At 36.7% G+C, this 18,838-nt stretch overlaps 2 protein-coding genes across 3 annotated transcripts; both read right to left on the bottom strand.

The window, feature by feature from the left end:
* Positions 1-1,012: 1,012 nt before the first annotated feature.
* Positions 1,013-9,385, bottom strand: LOC137934497 (flavanone 3-dioxygenase 2-like). Of its 2 annotated transcripts, XM_068778876.1 has the most exons (5): positions 9,052-9,385; positions 8,684-8,928; positions 3,383-3,704; positions 3,128-3,299; positions 1,013-1,335 (listed from the first exon to the last, which is right to left on the bottom strand). In XM_068778876.1, the coding sequence occupies exons 1-5, from the start codon at positions 9,244-9,246 to the stop codon at positions 1,292-1,294; spliced, it is 978 nt and encodes a 325-aa protein (XP_068634977.1). In that variant the 5' UTR covers positions 9,247-9,385; the 3' UTR covers positions 1,013-1,291. The 2 variants fall into 2 exon arrangements, with proteins under 2 accessions (XP_068634977.1, XP_068634976.1); XM_068778875.1 differs by lacking the exon at positions 1,013-1,335 and having other exon boundaries at positions 2,805-3,299.
* A 4,797-nt stretch (positions 9,386-14,182) lies between these two features.
* LOC137933978 (flavanone 3-dioxygenase 2-like) lies at positions 14,183-16,303 on the bottom strand. Its single transcript, XM_068778137.1, has 4 exons — positions 16,061-16,303; positions 15,678-15,925; positions 14,678-15,002; positions 14,183-14,600 (listed from the first exon to the last, which is right to left on the bottom strand). The coding sequence occupies exons 1-4, from the start codon at positions 16,253-16,255 to the stop codon at positions 14,358-14,360; spliced, it is 1,011 nt and encodes a 336-aa protein (XP_068634238.1). The 5' UTR covers positions 16,256-16,303; the 3' UTR covers positions 14,183-14,357.
* Positions 16,304-18,838: the final 2,535 nt, after the last annotated feature.

Raw genomic sequence — 18,838 nt, 5'->3', positions numbered from 1 at the left:
GAAGTAAAATTATGATTCATAAATTCAAGACCAAATTGATGGATGGTATGAATGAAAGCACCAAATCGATTTTTTTTCATAAAATATTTCAAAAATACATAAAAGCCTTTTGATTTTTCCTTCAAGATACACCCAAATTAAAATCGTTAATAAAGAAAACAAAGTATTGGAAATCAAATATGCTAGGGACTTGACATGGGCCCCATACATAAAAATGAACCAACTCAAATACTCTAAAACTACAAATAGCTAAAAAATTGATTCTACGATGCTTTCTTAATTGATGTGATTCACACTCAAAGGAAATATTAGTCAACAAAGAAGGAAATGATTGACGAAACTTAGTTGGTAATGGATGTCCAAAACACATGTATCATAGGTACAAGTTGTTACTTGTTACAAGAGTCATTGTCAGCAAGTAGAGCCTACCTTTCTCATGTCAGGAACGAATTGTCCTATTCATATGAAAATCCTGAAAAATACTAGCAGGAGAAAAAGCTATATAGAAATTTACAGATTTAGTGATATTACTAACAGACAAAAGATTAACACTAAAGTTTGGGACACACAAAACTAAAGGACATATGGGGTGTAGTATGAACAATGCCCTCCCCTAAACTGGGGAGGTAGATCCATTTGCTAGTAGAACAATACGATAGCATTGAAAAGGATATACTAAAATAAGGTTGGCACCCCTAGCATATGTGTGGATACTCAATCAATGATCTGGGAGGGAAAATGAGATTCAATATTTACATACCTGTATTGCCATGGTGGCAGTCACATTGGCTTAGGCATCAAGATAGTGCTAGTCAATTGACCCAATCGCTAGAGTAATTGTTGATTTCTTTTTGAGGATCAGCATAAATTATACTCTCCTTTATAGTTGAAGTAGAATTAGCCCATGCTAGTTTCTTAAAACTTTTATGGGCACCTACTCGAAAAGTGATTCATTCTTCCATAGTAAGCACATTTTTCTATCATCTCTATCACCACATCCATGTCCTCAAGTGGAAGGATCTCGTCCACGACCCCTACCAATTCCCCCATGACCTCGTGAAACTGCATACTTATTTGAGGTGGAATAGGTTGAGAGTCAATAGCCTCAACTTTTATCCATTTCACTTTTTGTGGCAATTGCACCTTCAACACAAATTACACAATTAAGGTCTATTCAAGGGTGGAGACTCATCAATCGCTACCAACTGGGCTCAAATGACATCATACACAGGTCCAAGGCCATCAAGAAACTGAGTCACTTGAGTTTAATTCTTCTCCTTACGAAGTGCATTCACATTAGTGGGAAATGGATGAGAAGTACTAATTTCCTGCAAACTATCTCACATTTCAATAAAATAGTTAGTAACTAATCAATTACCCATCTACGTGCTGAAATACTTCACATACAATCAGATAATTTTGAGAAATTACTTTCTTGAGATAAAATGAGGTAAGTGTGTTCCACAAGGCTTTAAAAGTTGCACAACTTGTACCCTGATCCCTAAACCTTGGTTCTATACTATTAACTAACCAAGTCATCACTTAATTATCATGCCTTACAATCCTTAATCATGGGATATGGAGGATCATCTCTAAGATATCCCATTTTTCTCTTCGCCTTAAAAAACATAAGCACAAATCTGGACTAATTCACACAATTCTGTCTATTTAATTTTGTAGAAGTAATTTGAATAGAGTGAGAATCTCTACTATTTGAACTTTCAATAAATTTAATGAAAGTTATAGCTTTGCTAGATTTAGCCATTTTGTCTCCCAGCAATCCCAGATCAATTACACGAGCATAGCTACCATACTTAGAATAACACACAGAATATACCAGAGAAGAAACCTTGTTTGCATAAATCAAGTGAGCCCAATGCACCTTTGATTAGGCATAAGACATCAGATATACTAGCAGATTTGTAATAACACACCAGAAATCCTCAATTCCACCAAACTAGTACCCAAAGTTCCAAAAAATCACAAATTAGGGCTACCACAAGCATAGGATAGGTCACACTGACAAACCTCTAAAGGTGCAGTAATAGAATAATAGATTGACCAATCAGCAGTAGAAACCATCAACCAAATGGTTATGGGCACAAACAAGTGGAAATATCTGATATTTATCCCGCCAATAGATAAATTGTGAAGAATCCTCATGTGAAAAATTGAAATCTAAAAGATGGGAAGAAGTGACTGCAAAAACTTCCTAAGCTTTAGATCTAGCGCTCGATACCATGTAAAATTTGGATTTAGATACAAGAGAGAAGAGAGAGAGAAAAAAAAAACGAACAGAAGGAGAGAAGAAAAACAGCGTAAAATGTCACTAAGTAAAAAAGGGACAAATTCGCTAAAACACCACGGATTACAAGAACACAAAACACACTACATATAACGCATTAAACAAACAGAAAATAGATCAGACTTACGAACTAACTTCCTGTACTGCTATGTTAACACTAGAAGTTACTGTCACATTAGTAGAAATATAAAAAATATGCCTAATCTCATTTTCTAACAATGGAAAATTTTCCCCATACTATTTTTTCCTACACTTTCAGGTGGGAACAACATACCCTAAAGAAGGGAATACTGGCGATGCCCAAGCCACCATCTTGAATTTATTCTTCGTAGCATAGGGTCAAGGATGTGGATTCCTCATCTCTAAAAACATATCTCGTTTACTCAAAACTTATGCTGCAAATGTATTCTTAAGAAAGGCTACTAACAAGAGAAGAATTCAACTCACTCTGTCAAGTTATTATTCTTGGAAATAAGTGGTGAACTGTTACATGCTTGAGTAAACTCTAACAAATTCATCTTACTGAGACAACAATTAATGTTTCTACATCATTCCCCACAAAGTAAATACAAACATTTAAATGAGCTACACTACTTTCATCATACAAGTAGCTAGAGCAGCAGTCTGCTTACATACAAATAAAGAAGCCACTCATTTGTACCATGAGTTATTTCTTCCCTTCCAGTTATAGGCTGTAATTGCTGTTCTTCATTTTTATCATGCTTGCAGCCTAAAAGAGGCTCACCCAAACTCAGCTCCTAAAAAGTTCCAAACAACATTCATCATCTACATCCTTACTCATAAATTTTTTATAATACTCACCGTATGTATAATCTCTGTATATAGCCGGTAATTCATTGCTTGTGAGCTGCTCAGCTGGTCTGATGACCACATTGTTACCTGGGCTGAAGAATGAAGCCACTGAAATCCTCTCCTTATCTGAGTTAACTATCGCACGATGCCATAAACTTTTGTACTTGTCATTGCTTAAAGCCTGCAATACCACATAATTGTTATCACTTAAAAATTCTACACCTTTGCTATATGAAGATAAAAAGCTTTTAAAAAAGAGTGCACCTGTATTTGATCGCCAAGGTTGATGATGAAGGCACTGGGATGGGGGTCAATGGCGATCCACTTACCAGCTCGACGCACCTGTAACCCAGCCACCTCTTGGTCTGGAAGAAGTATAGTAAGGGCATAGGGGTCGGTATGGCCAGGGATTCCATAAGTTAGATCAGGTTCTGGACATGGTGGGTAGAAGTTTAGGACTATGGTTTGCTCTTCTGCAAGGGCTTTCTCTATGTGCTTCCTTTCCAAGCCTAAGCTTTCTGATATATATTCTAGTAATTGGAGTCCAAGTTCTTGGACTTCCGTACAGTATTTACTTACAACTTCTCTGCAAAAAAAGAACATTTAATTCTTTAAATTTGTTGTTCCTTTTTCCAGTTTCAATTCATTTATCAAAGTGATGGAAACTGAACTAGGCTTGGTTTTATATCAATTTGAGTAAATAGAAAAATTTCTTGTCCACAGTTTTTTCTAAAAGTACTTCCCTTAAATTAATCCCACTTTCTCCATCTCCCTCTCCATGTTTGAGTGTTTGTGCATGTATGTGTAAAGTAAAAACAATAGTACTGAACTATATTGTTTGTCACTTCTTGTTCGACAAAGTTTAAATCCACAAGACTCACTTCGTATTTGAAACTTAGTATTTTGCTTCTTACAATGTTCAAAGTGGCAGCCACAAAAAATGTCAAGTGATTTTCGTCATTTTGTTGCAGCCACATAAAATGTAAGAAGTTAGAAGAAGAATAACTAAACAAACAATTTATTCTTGAAACTAAACTGATGTCACTAAATGTGTTGTATTAACTCATATATACTGGGTGAACACTTCAGCCAGTTTATAAGAAGTTGGTGAGTACACCAAAAACTCTCACAAAATTACTTGTACTTTTTTACTTACTTTGGAAAAACTTGAATCTTAAACTCACTTTGGAATTTTTTAAAAAATAACAATGAGAAAGAGAATTTATTCAAGGAGCTCAAAACAGAGCATGAAGAACAAACAATGACATAACAAAGCCTAATATATAACAAGAAAGGTGTATAAGAAAAGCCACAAATTTTAAACATACAATTACAACAAAATGAAACTAAACTCTAACTTAATCAAGGGGATAGAGCCGGGAGAAGTTCTTTCCCTTGCAAGTGAGTCCGCCAAATAACTTCCCAGGGGAGCTTTTCTTCTTGAGACCCAAGAGATGACAACAACAGAGTTCCCCCTCCACTAAGAGAGGGGAAGAGAACCTATCAGAGAATACTCTAAGGCTCTGAGGACAGCCCGCAACCCTGCTTCCGTAGGCTCACACTATCCAAAGGGGACAGAAAAGACTAGGTGAATTTTCCCAGAATAATCCCAAATAAAACCGTTGCTAACCCTTGGTTCTGTGTTGCCTTTGGAAGTACCATCAAAGTTAAGTTTCAAACATTCTTCATGAGAGGGGAGCCAAGAAACAAGGTTTTCAACCCAGATGAGAAGTGGAATTGGGGATTGTCATCTAGTTCCTTCGGATAACAGCACTAGAAAGGTCGGAGGTTTCATGATGGTTAGTTAACCAAAATAAAATACAATGCATTATTTTTTCAATGATTCCTCCCAATGATCGCTGCTTGTTTTCAAAGATACAGCTATTGCACTCTTTCCAAATGTTGCAAGTGATTACGCAATCGATATTTTCCACAGTTTTTCTAGCCTTCCCCTAAGGAACTGAGAGAGAAACAATGTGAGGACTGATGGTGGAAAACAAAATTGAAGGGTGAATGCTGCCCTGTTGCAATAAAGGGCAGTGAAGTAAAAGATGATTTATTGATTTAGTACCATCCATGTAATTAAATCATACAGGTGGTCTTCAATTAATTTCCCCCTCTTGCTAAGTTGGTCTACCATTAGGATTCCGTCTTTAATTCACACCAAAGAAAGTGAGTGTTTTTAAGTGGTAATTTTGAGCTTCCAAATCAGTCCCACAATTGGATCATTGCCAAGACCATAGCCACAAAGATGAGAATATCAAGAAGCAAAAGTGTATGAACATTCCAAACCTACATAGGTAGCTTCTAGAATGGAGAGAAGGTTGTGAACTAGCTCCAATAGCTTCAACATCTGTTAAGTTGTCTTTTAAGATTTAAAGTCCAGCTATGCTACCTATCAACTAAAGTATATGAGCTTTTAACTATTATGCTTTGGTCCCTAGCAATTCAATAGATTTGAGGGAAAGTTCTTGCTAGACAAGCCTCACCTATCCATACATCATGCCTAAAGAGGTGCAATCACCACTTCTAACATGGATTTGAACTCCATCATCAAAAAGTTTGCAGAGCAGTAAATGGATTTCCAAAGGTTAGATGCAGAGTGAGGAGGGCACACTGGAGGGAACCTGAGTCAATGAGTATACTGATATTGTTCTGAATAATGCTTGCCCATATTCCCTAGTCATTTTGGGAGGAATGCTAGGTTCATGTTTTTAATTCGTTTAATGCTTAGGCCTCCTAAATGTTTTGGCTTGCATACCTCCTTTCATTTAACTAGATTTTACTAAAAATTATGGAAGTACCTCTACAAAGAAATCTTCTCTCAATAGCCTCAATGTGTTTTGCCACAAATGCTGGCATAAATGAATAACGTATAATAATTTGGGAACCCTGCAAGTGCTGATTTGATGAATGTCACCCTTCAAGCTAGGGGGAGAAGATTTTCATGTCAAGGTGCAACATGCTTCTCAAACAAAGATAGGGGTCTATAGACCTTGGTTGACCAATGAACACTATCGAGTCCTTGGTAGAGAGTAGGGAATGGCTTACAGCTCAGGATTTCAGCCATGGTTGTGGCCTCCCATGATCTAAATTAATACCATAAAAAGATGACTTTGACCAATTTACTGTTGACTAGATACAAGTTCATAAATGGATAAATAAGCTTTAATACTTGTAAGTTGGTCAAGATCACTTGATGCAAAGCAAATGATATCATCATCAAATTGGATGATTGACACCACTAAGAAAAAGTTTCTGGAACCTGTGGGGAAATCCAATTTTTCTGCTTTGAAAATTCAAACAGTGAAAGCCTTCACCGATAATGGTAAATAAAAGGGAGAAAAGGGATCTCCTTGATGCAGCCCTCTTGAGCCTTTGAGGTGGCTATGCATGTCTCTGCTAAACAATAAAAAGAAGGATGTGGAGGAAACACAACTATAGATCCACATTCTCCGTCATTCCCTGGAACCTGTGTTAAAAAGGATGTAATCAAGAAAGGATCACTTTACTCTATCAAATGCTTTCTCTATGTCCAATTTAAGGATCACCCAAGGAAGCCACATTATGAAAAACTGATAGACCAATCTAGGTTATATTTGAGCGCTAGATCCACATTCTCGTAGTGCTACAAAAAAATGGATCTTCCAAGGACCCTTTATACATGCACTAGAGGCACATAAATATATCAAGTATCTGAAGTACATTGTAATGTTTTATATTTGATATGTATTGGATTTTGTCCTAGGGATATGGTGGAATAATTGGCATGTATCGAATTTTTGGGTCTATTAGAAAATCGATATGCCTACATTTTATCTCAAGCAAAAGATGTTGATCTGATAAGTTTGGACTCCACTCAGTATGGTACCAGTATTGAGTTGTAGAACCACAGTTTGAACTGGGACAAGATAGACAAGATTTATGGGCTAATGGGTTAAGAAATCCTGGACAGCCGCACCCAAAAAAGAAAAGAAATTCTCAAAAACAAAGATCTGATCCAATTTAAGAATTTTAAAATTTTGATAGAATTTCACCAAAGCAAGATGTATGAACTATGATCTACAAATTACCTCTTTTTCCACGTGACATAAATTCTGGCTATTTATTTAAAAAATAACCTTTTGACTTTCTCCCCCTCAGACGTTTTGGATCCTAATATTGCAGGCCAAGAATTGATTCCATGTTCCCATTTCTTCAGTTCTTCCCCATCATCCAAGACAAGAAAAAGCTCAGAGAAGTGCAAAGAGTAAATCCTCTAGCCAGCTGCCTCCCATGCTGGTCTATTTGACTTACTCTAGCACCACAAAGCACATGAGAAGTTTTAGGAGGTAGGGCAACTCAGGCACATATATGTGCACTTGAAGCATGAGAGGTGAAGCTCAAGTCCACAGCAACAGCCAATCAGACAGTCATCCAAAGGGTGACTCACCGCATGGGTAGACTAATAGATAGCAAATTGTGGCCTATCCGATAGACTCCATATTGATCAATACAGATCGATATAAGAGTGATATGTCCAACAATATGTCCGAATAGATCAAATCTTGAGATCCCTAATACATATTAGAAATCCAATATGCTCATCATTGGGCATCAGTAACACATGCATCTCATTGCCTATAAAAGGTGACTATGTGGAAACAATATTCACATAGTAGAATACCAGTCTATTTTCTTAAATGTTTTTTTCTCATCTATAAGTGCATGGAACACTCTTGGATTACTCAAAATCCATTCTATTATCCCTTTTATTTGGAACAAATAGAAGGTATTACGTTAACTATTTTTTTACCCATGTTCTTTTCTCATCTATAAGTGCATGGAACACTCTTGGATTACTCAAAATCCATTCTATTATCCCTTTTATTTGGAACAAATAGAAGGCATGACGTTAACTATTTTTTTACCCAAAGTAGCTGCATATAATTGGGTAAACTGGCAAATAAACATTTAAAATTAAAAACATATACTCATAAAAATTAATTATAAAACAAATTCTAGAGGATAGGGCAACAACCTCCACTGCTCTTTCTATGATGAAAGAGGAATCCTTCAGCCTCCCACTATCGCATGACAACAGGGAGGTTGGAGGATTTCTCCCTTCCCGTGCAAGGAGAGGGCGGAGGGGGCCAATGGACCTCTCCTCATTTTTTATGGTGAGGAAGCAATGATAGAGACTCCTTCGCGGTGCTCATTGTGAGTGACAGGGGGACAGTTTCCCCATCCCATCTAGACAAGGGACCTGGTCCGGTTGAATATTCGGTTCAACGGTTCAACTACCTAGTTCAGTCTGATTTTTATAACGCTGATTTAGTTGTAACTACTATAAATCTAATTAAAAGAACACAAGTGCTCCATTTGAAAAAAAAAAAAAAAAAAAAATCCTTAAAGTTCGAAGAGCCATGCTCTCTCTTGTTTTCGACAGCCAAGGTGGGACCGTCAACTGAAAAAGAGCCTACATATGAATTCATATATTGTTCATACATTTGAGCAAATTAAGTGAATTAGGACCTAGGAGTGTGTAGGGAAGCGGAGGGAAGAGAAAATAAGGCGAAGTCTTACTTGAAAGCTGTGGGAGAAGAAGGCCACTCATGCATAAAATTTTCCAAGGGGTAGCAGGAGAACCGAAGAAAGTCCCTCCAGGAGTGAGCCGTCTCATTATTATTGAAACTCGTCGACAGCCTGATCTTTTTTACCGGGTCGACAGAGTAGAGCTTCATCTTCTCCTCCACCGGCAGATGGAAGAACTCTCGAGTGACTCCCATGATTTCTTGCACGGATGCTCCACTTATTCCATGGTTGATTACCTACAAGAAAACTCGAACAGTATTCATGCATATAGTTTTAACATTCAGAAATCCAAATGAAAAGCAAGCAACCAAAACTATTAAAACGGATAAAAGCGAAATGGAAAGAGGAGAAAGAGAGACCTGGAAGAAGCCGTACAACCGGCACGCTTCGCCGGTTTGACGAACAATCTCTGCTCGATCGGGACACCCTAAATCGATCAAGGGGATCGCTTCTTTGAAGACTTGCGAGAGGTTTGGCCTGTCGGAGAGCGGTCTTTTGTATTGCTCCGGAAGGGATTCATAGCGGTTTCCAGTGGAGACGAGTGATTTCATCATCAGATCTACAGTAATGGGAGGGACTGACGGGAGCTTCGAGTAGATCTACAGTAATGGGAGGGACTGACGGGAGCTTAGAGAACAGTAGATCTACAGTAACGGGAGGGACTGACGCTAAGGGAGTGGCATCAGCCGAGCCGAGCCCGAACATGCGAGCTGCCGATGTTCGATCGGACACCAATCAAGCCTAAAATTATCGCGAGAGATCAATAATTTTAGCCTGAGTCTACATTCGTGCTTCAATATTTATTTAAAATTTTTAAAAAAATACATGTTTCGAGTTCAAGCTCTAACATATATTTAAAATTTTTCAAAAAATATATGTCAAATAAATTATATATAAATTTATGCATTTATTTTACATAAAATTGGGCATATATTTTATATAAAAATTGGACATGACCTCTATATAAAATTGGGCATGACCTCTACTTAAAATTTGGCATAAGGGTGACAATGAATCGAGCTAAGCTCGAACCTTCCTGTGTTCGAGCCGAGTTTGATTTAAATATTTCGAACTCAAGCTCGAGCTGACCCTAGCCTCAAACCTAAAATTGTAATCGAGCTCGAGCCTAATAATTTTAACTGAGTTCGAGCTTGAGCTTAACCTTCATTTAATACTCTACATAAAATATATGTCAAATAAATTATATATAAAATTATACATACATTTTAAAAAAATAATGATAGTGGAGGTTCAGGATTGAATCTCGGTAATGAATTAGAATACACTAATATTAATCTTTTTTACCCCAAATATTATCTAGCTTATTTTGTAATTTTTGAATTTGGCCATAAATTTACTATGGTCTCCTTAGTGCTCTAGGTTGAAAATTTATATTCTAGGAAAAACTAGAAATATTTTTCCTAGGATACATATTTCCAAAAAAACCATTAAATAAAATTTTATTACTATTAATGACTTACTAGAAAATTACAAGAAATATTTTAAAATTTTCTTAGGAAAGTTAAATGGAGCTCTTATTGCCTCTTATAGGGAAATAAATAAAAATTAATAATTAATCTAATATATTACTATACTTATCGATAAATTTTTAGTCAAACAAAATGTCAAACACAAAATTGCTATGAAAATTGTTTCATGTTAAAAGTAGTACAATATCAACTGTCAAATACTTATTCAAAAAAAATTTATACGGTTTTCTAGCTCATCTTGGTAGGAAAATCTTACTTAGAAAATTATCTGATTTTTTAATAAGAATTTCTAATTAAAAAAATTGTTTCAAAAAAACATAAGGCATTAATAGTCTCTAGAAACGTATTTCTACTAAAATGTCTTTTTAACATTTCTTGAAAAAACCACTAATAGTCCCTAGAAACGTATTTCTACTAAAATGTCTTTTCAATTTCTACAAGAACCATGAGGAAGAGACACAGTCGGAGTTCAAGAAAGAGTTTTTGTTTTTTATATTCACTTGCTTATGATCTCACACATGCAAAATCAACTTCACAAGGGGGGGGGGGGGGGGGGCGGGGATAATTCGCTCTTTAACTTAGGTCTCTAGTTTTTTGTCGAGACGACGCGGAGGGAAGGGGGTCTAGCGGCACCGGAGACGGAAACAGAGGCAAAGGCAGAAGAGGGGAGGAAGAAATAGAACTGAGCAGCGATGAAGGCAGCCGGCAAGCAACTGCCGACGGTGACAGAGGCTCTCGCTCCTACTCCCGACTCTCAAACCCGTTAACGAGCCAAATCGCGAGCTTTTGAACCGAACCATGGTTTGGTCAAGCTCGGCTCGTTAACTCAAACGAGCCTTATCTGGTTTGAGATCTAGTTACATCGAATTAAACTGAGCCGAGCTCGAATCGCTCGCGAACCGGCTTGGTTCAATGTCACCCCTACTGACGGGAGCTTCGATAACAACAGATCTATAGAAAGAGAAATTCAAATTTAAAAGTGAATTAGTGAAGTAACGAAAGTAGAAGTGAATTAATTTTTTGGGTTAGCGTGCTGGAAAGTGGATACTAAAGAATATTTTTTATTAGTGTGCATTATCAAGATTAAGTTTATAAATAAAATACTATGACAAATTTAAATTTATTAAGATTGTTATATTTAAATTTTTAATTAAAAAAAGATAAATAATTTATTTTTAAAAATAATATATTAAAAATGATTACTTTTATAATATCTAGATACTTAATTAAATTCTTAATTTTAGTATATCGAAATGATCACTCTTAAATTAGTAATTTAATATATTATGAAAATAATTAATATAATAAATAAATAAATAGGATATATTATTAATAAAATAAGATAGATTTTTCTTTAATCTAAATTAATATAATAATTACAAAATAAAATAAAAACATTAATTTATTTAATTAAAAAATACTTAATTTTTTTTTACTCTAGAGCTCCTTCGAGCTCTTGGTTCTAAAAGTTGTGTCCTCATGAATTGTGATCTTCCTCATGTCCCTTATTCTGAAGTGCCTTGAGGAGTTTGTCATTTCTCCTATATAGGAAATTTCTTCCCCAAAAATATTTAGCTCATTTTATAATATGGGTGAACCTAGAGTTCATATTAGCTATTGAGTAGCCCACTTTCATCTTGAATTCGTCATATTGGGCAACGAGTAAATGATCCTAAAGTCCTTGACCTATGTAGTTCCCTCACGGGATACCTCCAACTTGTCCCAAATTTCTTTAGAGATTTTACAAGTTGAGACTCTATTGTACTCATTACGGCCCAAAGGACATAGGAGAAGATTTATGGCCTTTGAGTTTGTACTAAGTTGATCTTTATCTTTCCTAGTGAACTTTCTATCTTCTTTAGAGATAAGATCACCGTCAACCATTTTTAATGGTTCAAATGGTCTATTTTATGTGATATGGCAAATATCCCAATCCATAGACTAAGGAAAAATTCTATTTTTACCTTTCCAATATCCATAATCTGTCCCATTGAACATTAGGGGACAATTAGTAGATTACCCTTGGGGAAGAAGCAACTTGTCTTGAGATGCTGGTGAAATCAAGTAAAGGAAATCAAAAGGGTTTACTTTTAAGATTTTGGCCTGCTCTAATACAAATTGTTGTACCATGTGGCTTGCCAAGAGGAGGTGAATTGATATTCAAATTTAAAAACTTGGTGCTTATATGCAAAAATAAGAATAATACAAATAACAAAAGCACACACTACAATAGGAGGGAATTTTTTTTTTTTTTTTATGTTCCCCTATTGGTAGTCACTATCCAAGAACCCCACTTGGAAAAGCTTCACTAATAAACTCTATTAGCTGAATTTTTTTCACAAAGGAGATTCTAATGCCCAATTACATGAAATAAATCTCTCCTTGAGATTTCAGTACTTGGTTATAGCTCTAGTAAGCTTTCCTTTCTAGATTCCAAGTTCTAAAATACTTTTGAGAAAATAAATGGAAGATACACCAAGAAAAAGGAAAAAGGAAACTTACATCCTTGTTGAATGGAGAGACATCTTTCCCCTAGAGATTTCCAAGCCTCCACACAAGAGATGAAATAGTGGAGCTGGAATGTTAGGATGCAAAGCGATTTTGAGAGATGAAAGGAGTTTTTGCAAGATGTACAAGTCTATTTATCTCAAAATGGGTTTGTGAATGATTCTCAAATGAAAGTGGTTGTTAGATGCTATAAATTGCAAATAAATGCTCACTTTACTGTTCCTAACTAGTTTAGAGGGATATTTATAAGTTTCCCAATCAAAATAGTCATTATTTTTCCTTTTTCAAAAATCTACAAAAAAATGTTGATAGATCACTAGAAAAGTATGATCCATCAACCATGTGTAAGGGATTTTTTTTAGGTTTCCTATGCTTGTTGATTGATCAAACAATCAACCAATCAGTTTTCAACCTTTCAAAACACATTAACCGATCAACCAAGTTCAATTGATTGATCAACCCAATTCGATTAATCAATCATGCTTTATAGTTCCGACAATACAAAGTTTTGTATGATCGATAATTTCACAAGGTATCATCGATCATTCTTTATTACTCATTTTGTAGGATTCCATAGGGTATAATTGATCATGCTTGATAAGCTGAATTGGCAGCATTTTGTATGATCAATCATGCCAAATCAAATGATTCATCATGCTTCATCTACCACATGAGATCATGCTTTATGCTAGGGTGTAATTTTTAAGTTTTTCTGCATGACAAATACGATACAGGGTTTAGCAAGTTCAAAATAGTTATATGCATTATTTAAACATGGTTTTAAAAAACATTTATGCCCTAAAACTTCAATGCTCTTATGTACCTTAGAAACAAAGTTTGGCGTCTGTCCTTTTACTTTACTAGAGTTCTTGAGATATTTCTAAATGACTTTGACTCTAGTCTTGAAGTTTACAATCTTTGCTCATAGGTGTTTCTTCAAAAGGACTTGATACGCCGTATAGCTTTAGGTCTTGTATTTGAATTTGTTGATTATTTTGTATATGCCTTTATCTTGTATCTTTTGAAGTAGTTGCATCTACAATGCTTGATTTGCAAATATTAGTACAAATATGGTTAAATTTTGTTATTATCAAAATATGGATGAAGGTCAACCTAGATCAATAGGGACACACTGGAGTCGCTTTCTAGTATGATGGCAGAGTATGATCATGAATGGAGGAAGAGTAATTTCTCGCATGGTAGTAGGTCTATCCACATTCACTGAACACAATGTTATCAGCAAGTGGTGCAGTATGTGGACTTGTTGACATGTTGACTGACAATTCCTTTGAGGATGAGATGAGGAACAATTTCGCATATTATAGTTCAGCTCCTATGATATCTTGATGTGATCTTATGTTTGTTATTGAATGTAGAAGATTTAATTGATATAATCCCTCATTTGTCCAAAAAAATTCATGCACCTTGGTATGGAGTTATCAAAGAGCCATAAGCGTTGAGGGTCCAAAAAAAAAAAAAACCAACCAAATCGGATGCAAAGAGAGACCAAGTAAGGCAACATGTAAATAAGATTACACTAGCATTCTGCTGACATACTTAAAAGAAAGGCACTGAAATTGAAGTAGAATGACTTATTTCTGATATAAGCTGTAACTACTGTTATTTATTTTTGACTTACTTGCAGCCTCACTACCTCTGCCTACACTTCATGTCTTAAAGAGCTCTAAACAATGTTCGTCATCTAAATTCCTGCTCCAAAATTTTTTATAGTACTCATCATATGTAAAATCTCGGTAGATAGCCGGGGACTCTTCGCTTCCGAGCTGCTTTGCCGGTCCGATGACCGCGCCGGTACCTGGGCAGAGGAATGAAGCCACTGAAATCCTCTCCTTAACCGAGTTAACTATGGCACGGTGCCATACACTTTTGTACTTGTTATTGCTTAATGCCTGCAAATAAGACATTGATATTGCTTAAATCTACACCATAACCGCACGAAGATTAAAAGCTTCGCAAAAGAGTGTACCTGTATTTGATCGCCGATGTTGATGATGAAGGCGCCGGGGTGAGGGTCGACGGCAATCCACTTACTGGCCCGGTACACCTGTAAGCCGGCCACCTCTTGGTCTTGAAGAAGTATTGTGAGGGTGTTGGGATCGGTATGGCTAGGCAATCCGTAAGTTAGTTCAGGTTCAGGGCAAGGTGGGTAGAAGTTCATGGCCATGTGTTGCCCTTGTTCTCCCAAGACTTTCTTCATGTACTTCCTTTCCAAGCCTAAGCTTTCTGATATGTATTCTAGTAAATTGAATCCAAGTTCTCGAACTTCTGTACAGTATTTGCTCACTACTTCTCTGCAAGAAATAAACATTCCAGAGTTGGAAACTAAGGGTTGATCTAATACGAAAAATCATTTGGTGCGAAACATATGAGAAAGGGGTAGAGTTGTGGAATGCTAATGCTTCTTTGGCAGAAAATAAGGGTTAAGTGATCTAATTTAATAATAAGATCTATTTTTAATAATTTATCACAATATTTTTATCGAGATGGGTGTTTGAACTAATTGATCGTTGACAATTTCATTTACAGACACAAAAATTGTGGCATCTTGTGCCCTAAGTCATGGCCCATACGTGCCATTGAAAGGACCTGCCTTTCTTAAATAAAAAGGGAATTTTCTCCCTGAAAGACTTTTAGATCCCAATCCAAAAGCCCCAGCTTTTCTTACCCGTCGTCCCAGACCCGGAACAGAGCCTCCGCGGGGTTCTTTTGACTTGTATTCTTCTAAAGACATTCATACCCCCCACACTCCCCCAATTTTACATCTTTCACATCATTAAAGCACCGACGTGGCTGATTTATGGATCACATAGCGGAGGATTAGGTCAAACTAATTGCCTCCCTAATGGATATCGATGACAGAAGAATCCGACGTCATCATAGTGACGTAATTCGAATCGCGGGGGGGGGGGGGGGGGGGGTGGAGGAGAAGAGATGAGAGGAGGAAACGAGGATTTAAGTAGACTTACTTGAAAGTGGAGGGAGAACAAGGCCAGTCATGCACAAAATCTTCCAAGGGGTGGCAGTGGAGTCGAAGATAGTCTCTCCAGTTGTGAACCGTCTCCTTCTTCACATTGAAACTCGTCGATAGCCTGATCTTCTTTGCAGGGTCGTCGGAGTAGAGCTTCATCTTCTCCTCCATCGGCTGATGGAAGAACTCTCGGGTGATTCCCATGATTTCCTGCAGGGATGCTCCGCTTATTCCATGGTTGATTACCTACAAAAAGAAAAAACCTCTTAACATTTATACTCGTGCTTTAACTTTCAGAAATTCAAATGAAAACCAAGCAACCCCAACTATACATATACTAAACAGAGACAAACGAATCGGAAAAAGGGGACAAAGGGAAACCTGGAAGATGCCGTACAACCGGCAAGCTTCCCCAATTTGGCGAACGATCTCCGCTCGATCGGAACATCCCAAATCGATCAACGGGACTTCTTCTTTCACGACTTGAGAGAGATTTGGCCTCTCGAGGACCGATCTCTTATAGCTCTCCGGAAGGGACTCGTAGCGGTTTCCGGTGGAGATGAGTGTTTCTGCCATCTCTTTCACAGAAATATAGGATTAACCTCAACGGTAGCTTCCAGGAAGGACTAGCAGGTATATATATGCAGAAAGCAGAAGAGACAGATGCGTCATAACCGCGTCTCTAAATAAAAGATTCACGCGGATATAGTCTACACGAAGGAAGGTAACGGATTGATTGTTTTAATTTTTTCCACAGAAAAAAGAATTGGGAACTTTTTTTTTTTCTCTCTCTGGGAGAGGTGTGTCAGTAGATACCTGTCCCGATACTGCATTTATCTGTTTTTTTTTTTCGTTTCTGCTTTTCTGTAATGGTAGACGTTTCATTTTTCTTTTGGCAAGAAAGGTAAGACATTAAATGCGCATACCAAAGTTTGGTGGAGAAAGAAAAAATTCAGCAAATGCGGAAAGGATGATCCGACATGAGCAGATACCCACCTGTAAATTCCACTAAGGCTAATCTCAGCGCTTGCAGTCAGCTTTCAATGTCATCTTAATGAAACTAAAAGCTACTGATGAGAGTAAATACGCCTAAACTATTCGTGTTTACAGGTAAGAGAAGACTAGTAGACTAGCAATAGCAGCTTTAAATAGATGCGAGTCTTGAGTTCAGAAAAAAAGTCTTCTAGATGGTTCATGAAGGTAGAACCTGAAGGGATTTCGGTGCTCGGCGGTCGTGGAACGCAGGAAAGGACAAACTGCGAGGCTAAAGGCAGGCCACTCTTTGGTTTTCAGCATAAAGCCAAGTGGAAATGTGCGAGTATTTCCCTCATTCATTAATGTCATAGTTAATAGGTGTTTAGTAAGCAGCAAGAACAATCTAGGGGGTGCCAAATGGAGGAGAGTTTATTTCCTTCAATCTCCTTCATCCCAAAGATCTGACTTTCCTGCCTTGCTTTCAACAAAGCCTGATTTCCTACTACTAGTTCTAATCCATGACTGCAACTAAACATATCAGACTTGCATTAGCAGAATGAAGAGCTATCGGCCCCTGTGAGAATGGGATACTTCAAAGGGTGGTAGATCAACTGAAGAATCAGGGTTGATTTTTTGTTCATATTTTTATGCTCTCATTGCATCTATTTAATTGGCAACGCTTGCTTCTTAACGTAGCCCAATATATACTCAGCACCATTACTCCTCAATCCCATTCGGATTACCTCCAAATTCATAGTTGAAATCCGACAGGTCAATGAAACTGTTTCGTCACCGCCCAAACCCAGTTTGATTTGTTCGAATTAGACTTCTTTTAGCCAACAATACTGTGCAAAAACTGTACAAACCAAATCATCGAAGTTAATTAGCCGTTTCTTTATGTAAAAAACAAAATTTCTTCCTTCTTCTTCCAGCTCGATTCTTCGGGTTCATTTGCCGCTCAGTAAATCTGAGTTCCAGAACTGGCGTCACAGTAGAGCATCTCTCGACGTCATCTTCTGACGTTCCCATTCAAGTATTCAGAATCGGTCAATCAGTGAGGATCCACCTGCCACGTTTTCTGTCGGCTTTTATCTACTGCGGCCTGTTTTTCACCGGCCGTTCAAAGATGCTCGTCGCTGAGGTCACGCCTGCACTTGGTGGTGACGTGTGCGTGGAAAAATAGGTCCGTAGAAAATCTGGTCTTGGACCCCACGCACCTTATCACATTTGAACCTGGGACTCGTTACATCGATCAAGTGGACGAAGTCAAAAACTAGTAACCGCACCGCACCACGGCCCTAGTGGCGGTGCATATTTATAGATATATATTGGTTGGGGTCTTCTAGTTTTTAAGATCATATTTTCATGGACCACGTAATTAATGGGTCGACTGGATATTCTCTTACATTGCATTCTTATAAAATTAGATTCTTTTAGTGAAGACGATTGATTAATGATATTTATTACTGACATTTTTTTTCAGATTTAATGAGAGTAGCATTTCATTATTCAATCACGTGGCACATGAAAAATTAATTCTTTGTAGCAGCCTTCAAATTATCATTATATAGATTCTGTACCCAACATACTATAATAAGTCAGATTAGATTAGAAACATAAATTAGGCACTAATGAAAATTGGGTTTTACACGTTAAGTTAATTTAGAATTGCATATGGTTTGTGAGCTTATTTATTTAATTATTTGATGGCTTTGTTTCTTGGTGTATGACGAAATCTATATATTTTTATTCATGACTAGAAAATGCGACTACATCTATTTTTATAAATAATAACGATCCTTCTCACCTATTTTTTATTTTAAAATTACTAAAAATTATTATATTTGGTCTAAAATTCTTAAAATTCCTCTTCAATATATACTCTTAATTTTATTTCCTAAAATTTATTGGCCCAGATGACTTCTCAAGAGGGGGTGAATTGAGATTATCTAGTTAAATGTGAGTTGTGCATGTAACTAAAAATTCATGAATAAAAATAATTCAATATTAAACATGCACAACATGAACAAATATATTTTTTGTTATCGATATTCCCCTAATGGTAGTCACTGCCCAAGAACCTTGCTCGGGAAAATTTCATTATTTTCAAAAACTCTAATAGTTAGAATTACAAAAGAAGTTCTAACTCCTTTTAGCCACATGTAACTCAATACATGATTTTTA

Source organism: Aristolochia californica, unplaced genomic scaffold (genome assembly GCF_029961685.1).
Source record: "Aristolochia californica isolate CCGP_79_NKW_82.1479 unplaced genomic scaffold, dmAriCali1.0.hap1 SCAF_6, whole genome shotgun sequence".
NCBI classification, from domain to species: domain Eukaryota; kingdom Viridiplantae; phylum Streptophyta; class Magnoliopsida; order Piperales; family Aristolochiaceae; genus Aristolochia; species Aristolochia californica.
Note: the sequence above shows the minus strand (reverse complement) of the source record. Positions and strands in the feature narration are given on the sequence as shown.

Coding starts and splice junctions, on each gene's coding strand:
- LOC137934497 (XM_068778875.1), bottom strand. CDS start 9,246: ATGATGAAATCACTCGTCTCCACTGGAAACCGCTATGAATCCCTTCCG. Junction 3,705..8,683: donor TCTTCTCCCACAGCTTTCAA/GTAAGACTTCGC, acceptor CTTTTTTTGCAG/AGAAGTTGTAAGTAAATACT. Junction 3,300..3,382: donor ACCTTGGCGATCAAATACAG/GTGCACTCTTTT, acceptor GTGGTATTGCAG/GCTTTAAGCAATGACAAGTA.
- LOC137933978 (XM_068778137.1), bottom strand. CDS start 16,255: ATGGCAGAAACACTCATCTCCACCGGAAACCGCTACGAGTCCCTTCCG. Junction 15,926..16,060: donor GGTTGTACGGCATCTTCCAG/GTTTCCCTTTGT, acceptor TTCTTTTTGTAG/GTAATCAACCATGGAATAAG. Junction 14,601..14,677: donor ACATCGGCGATCAAATACAG/GTACACTCTTTT, acceptor TCTTATTTGCAG/GCATTAAGCAATAACAAGTA.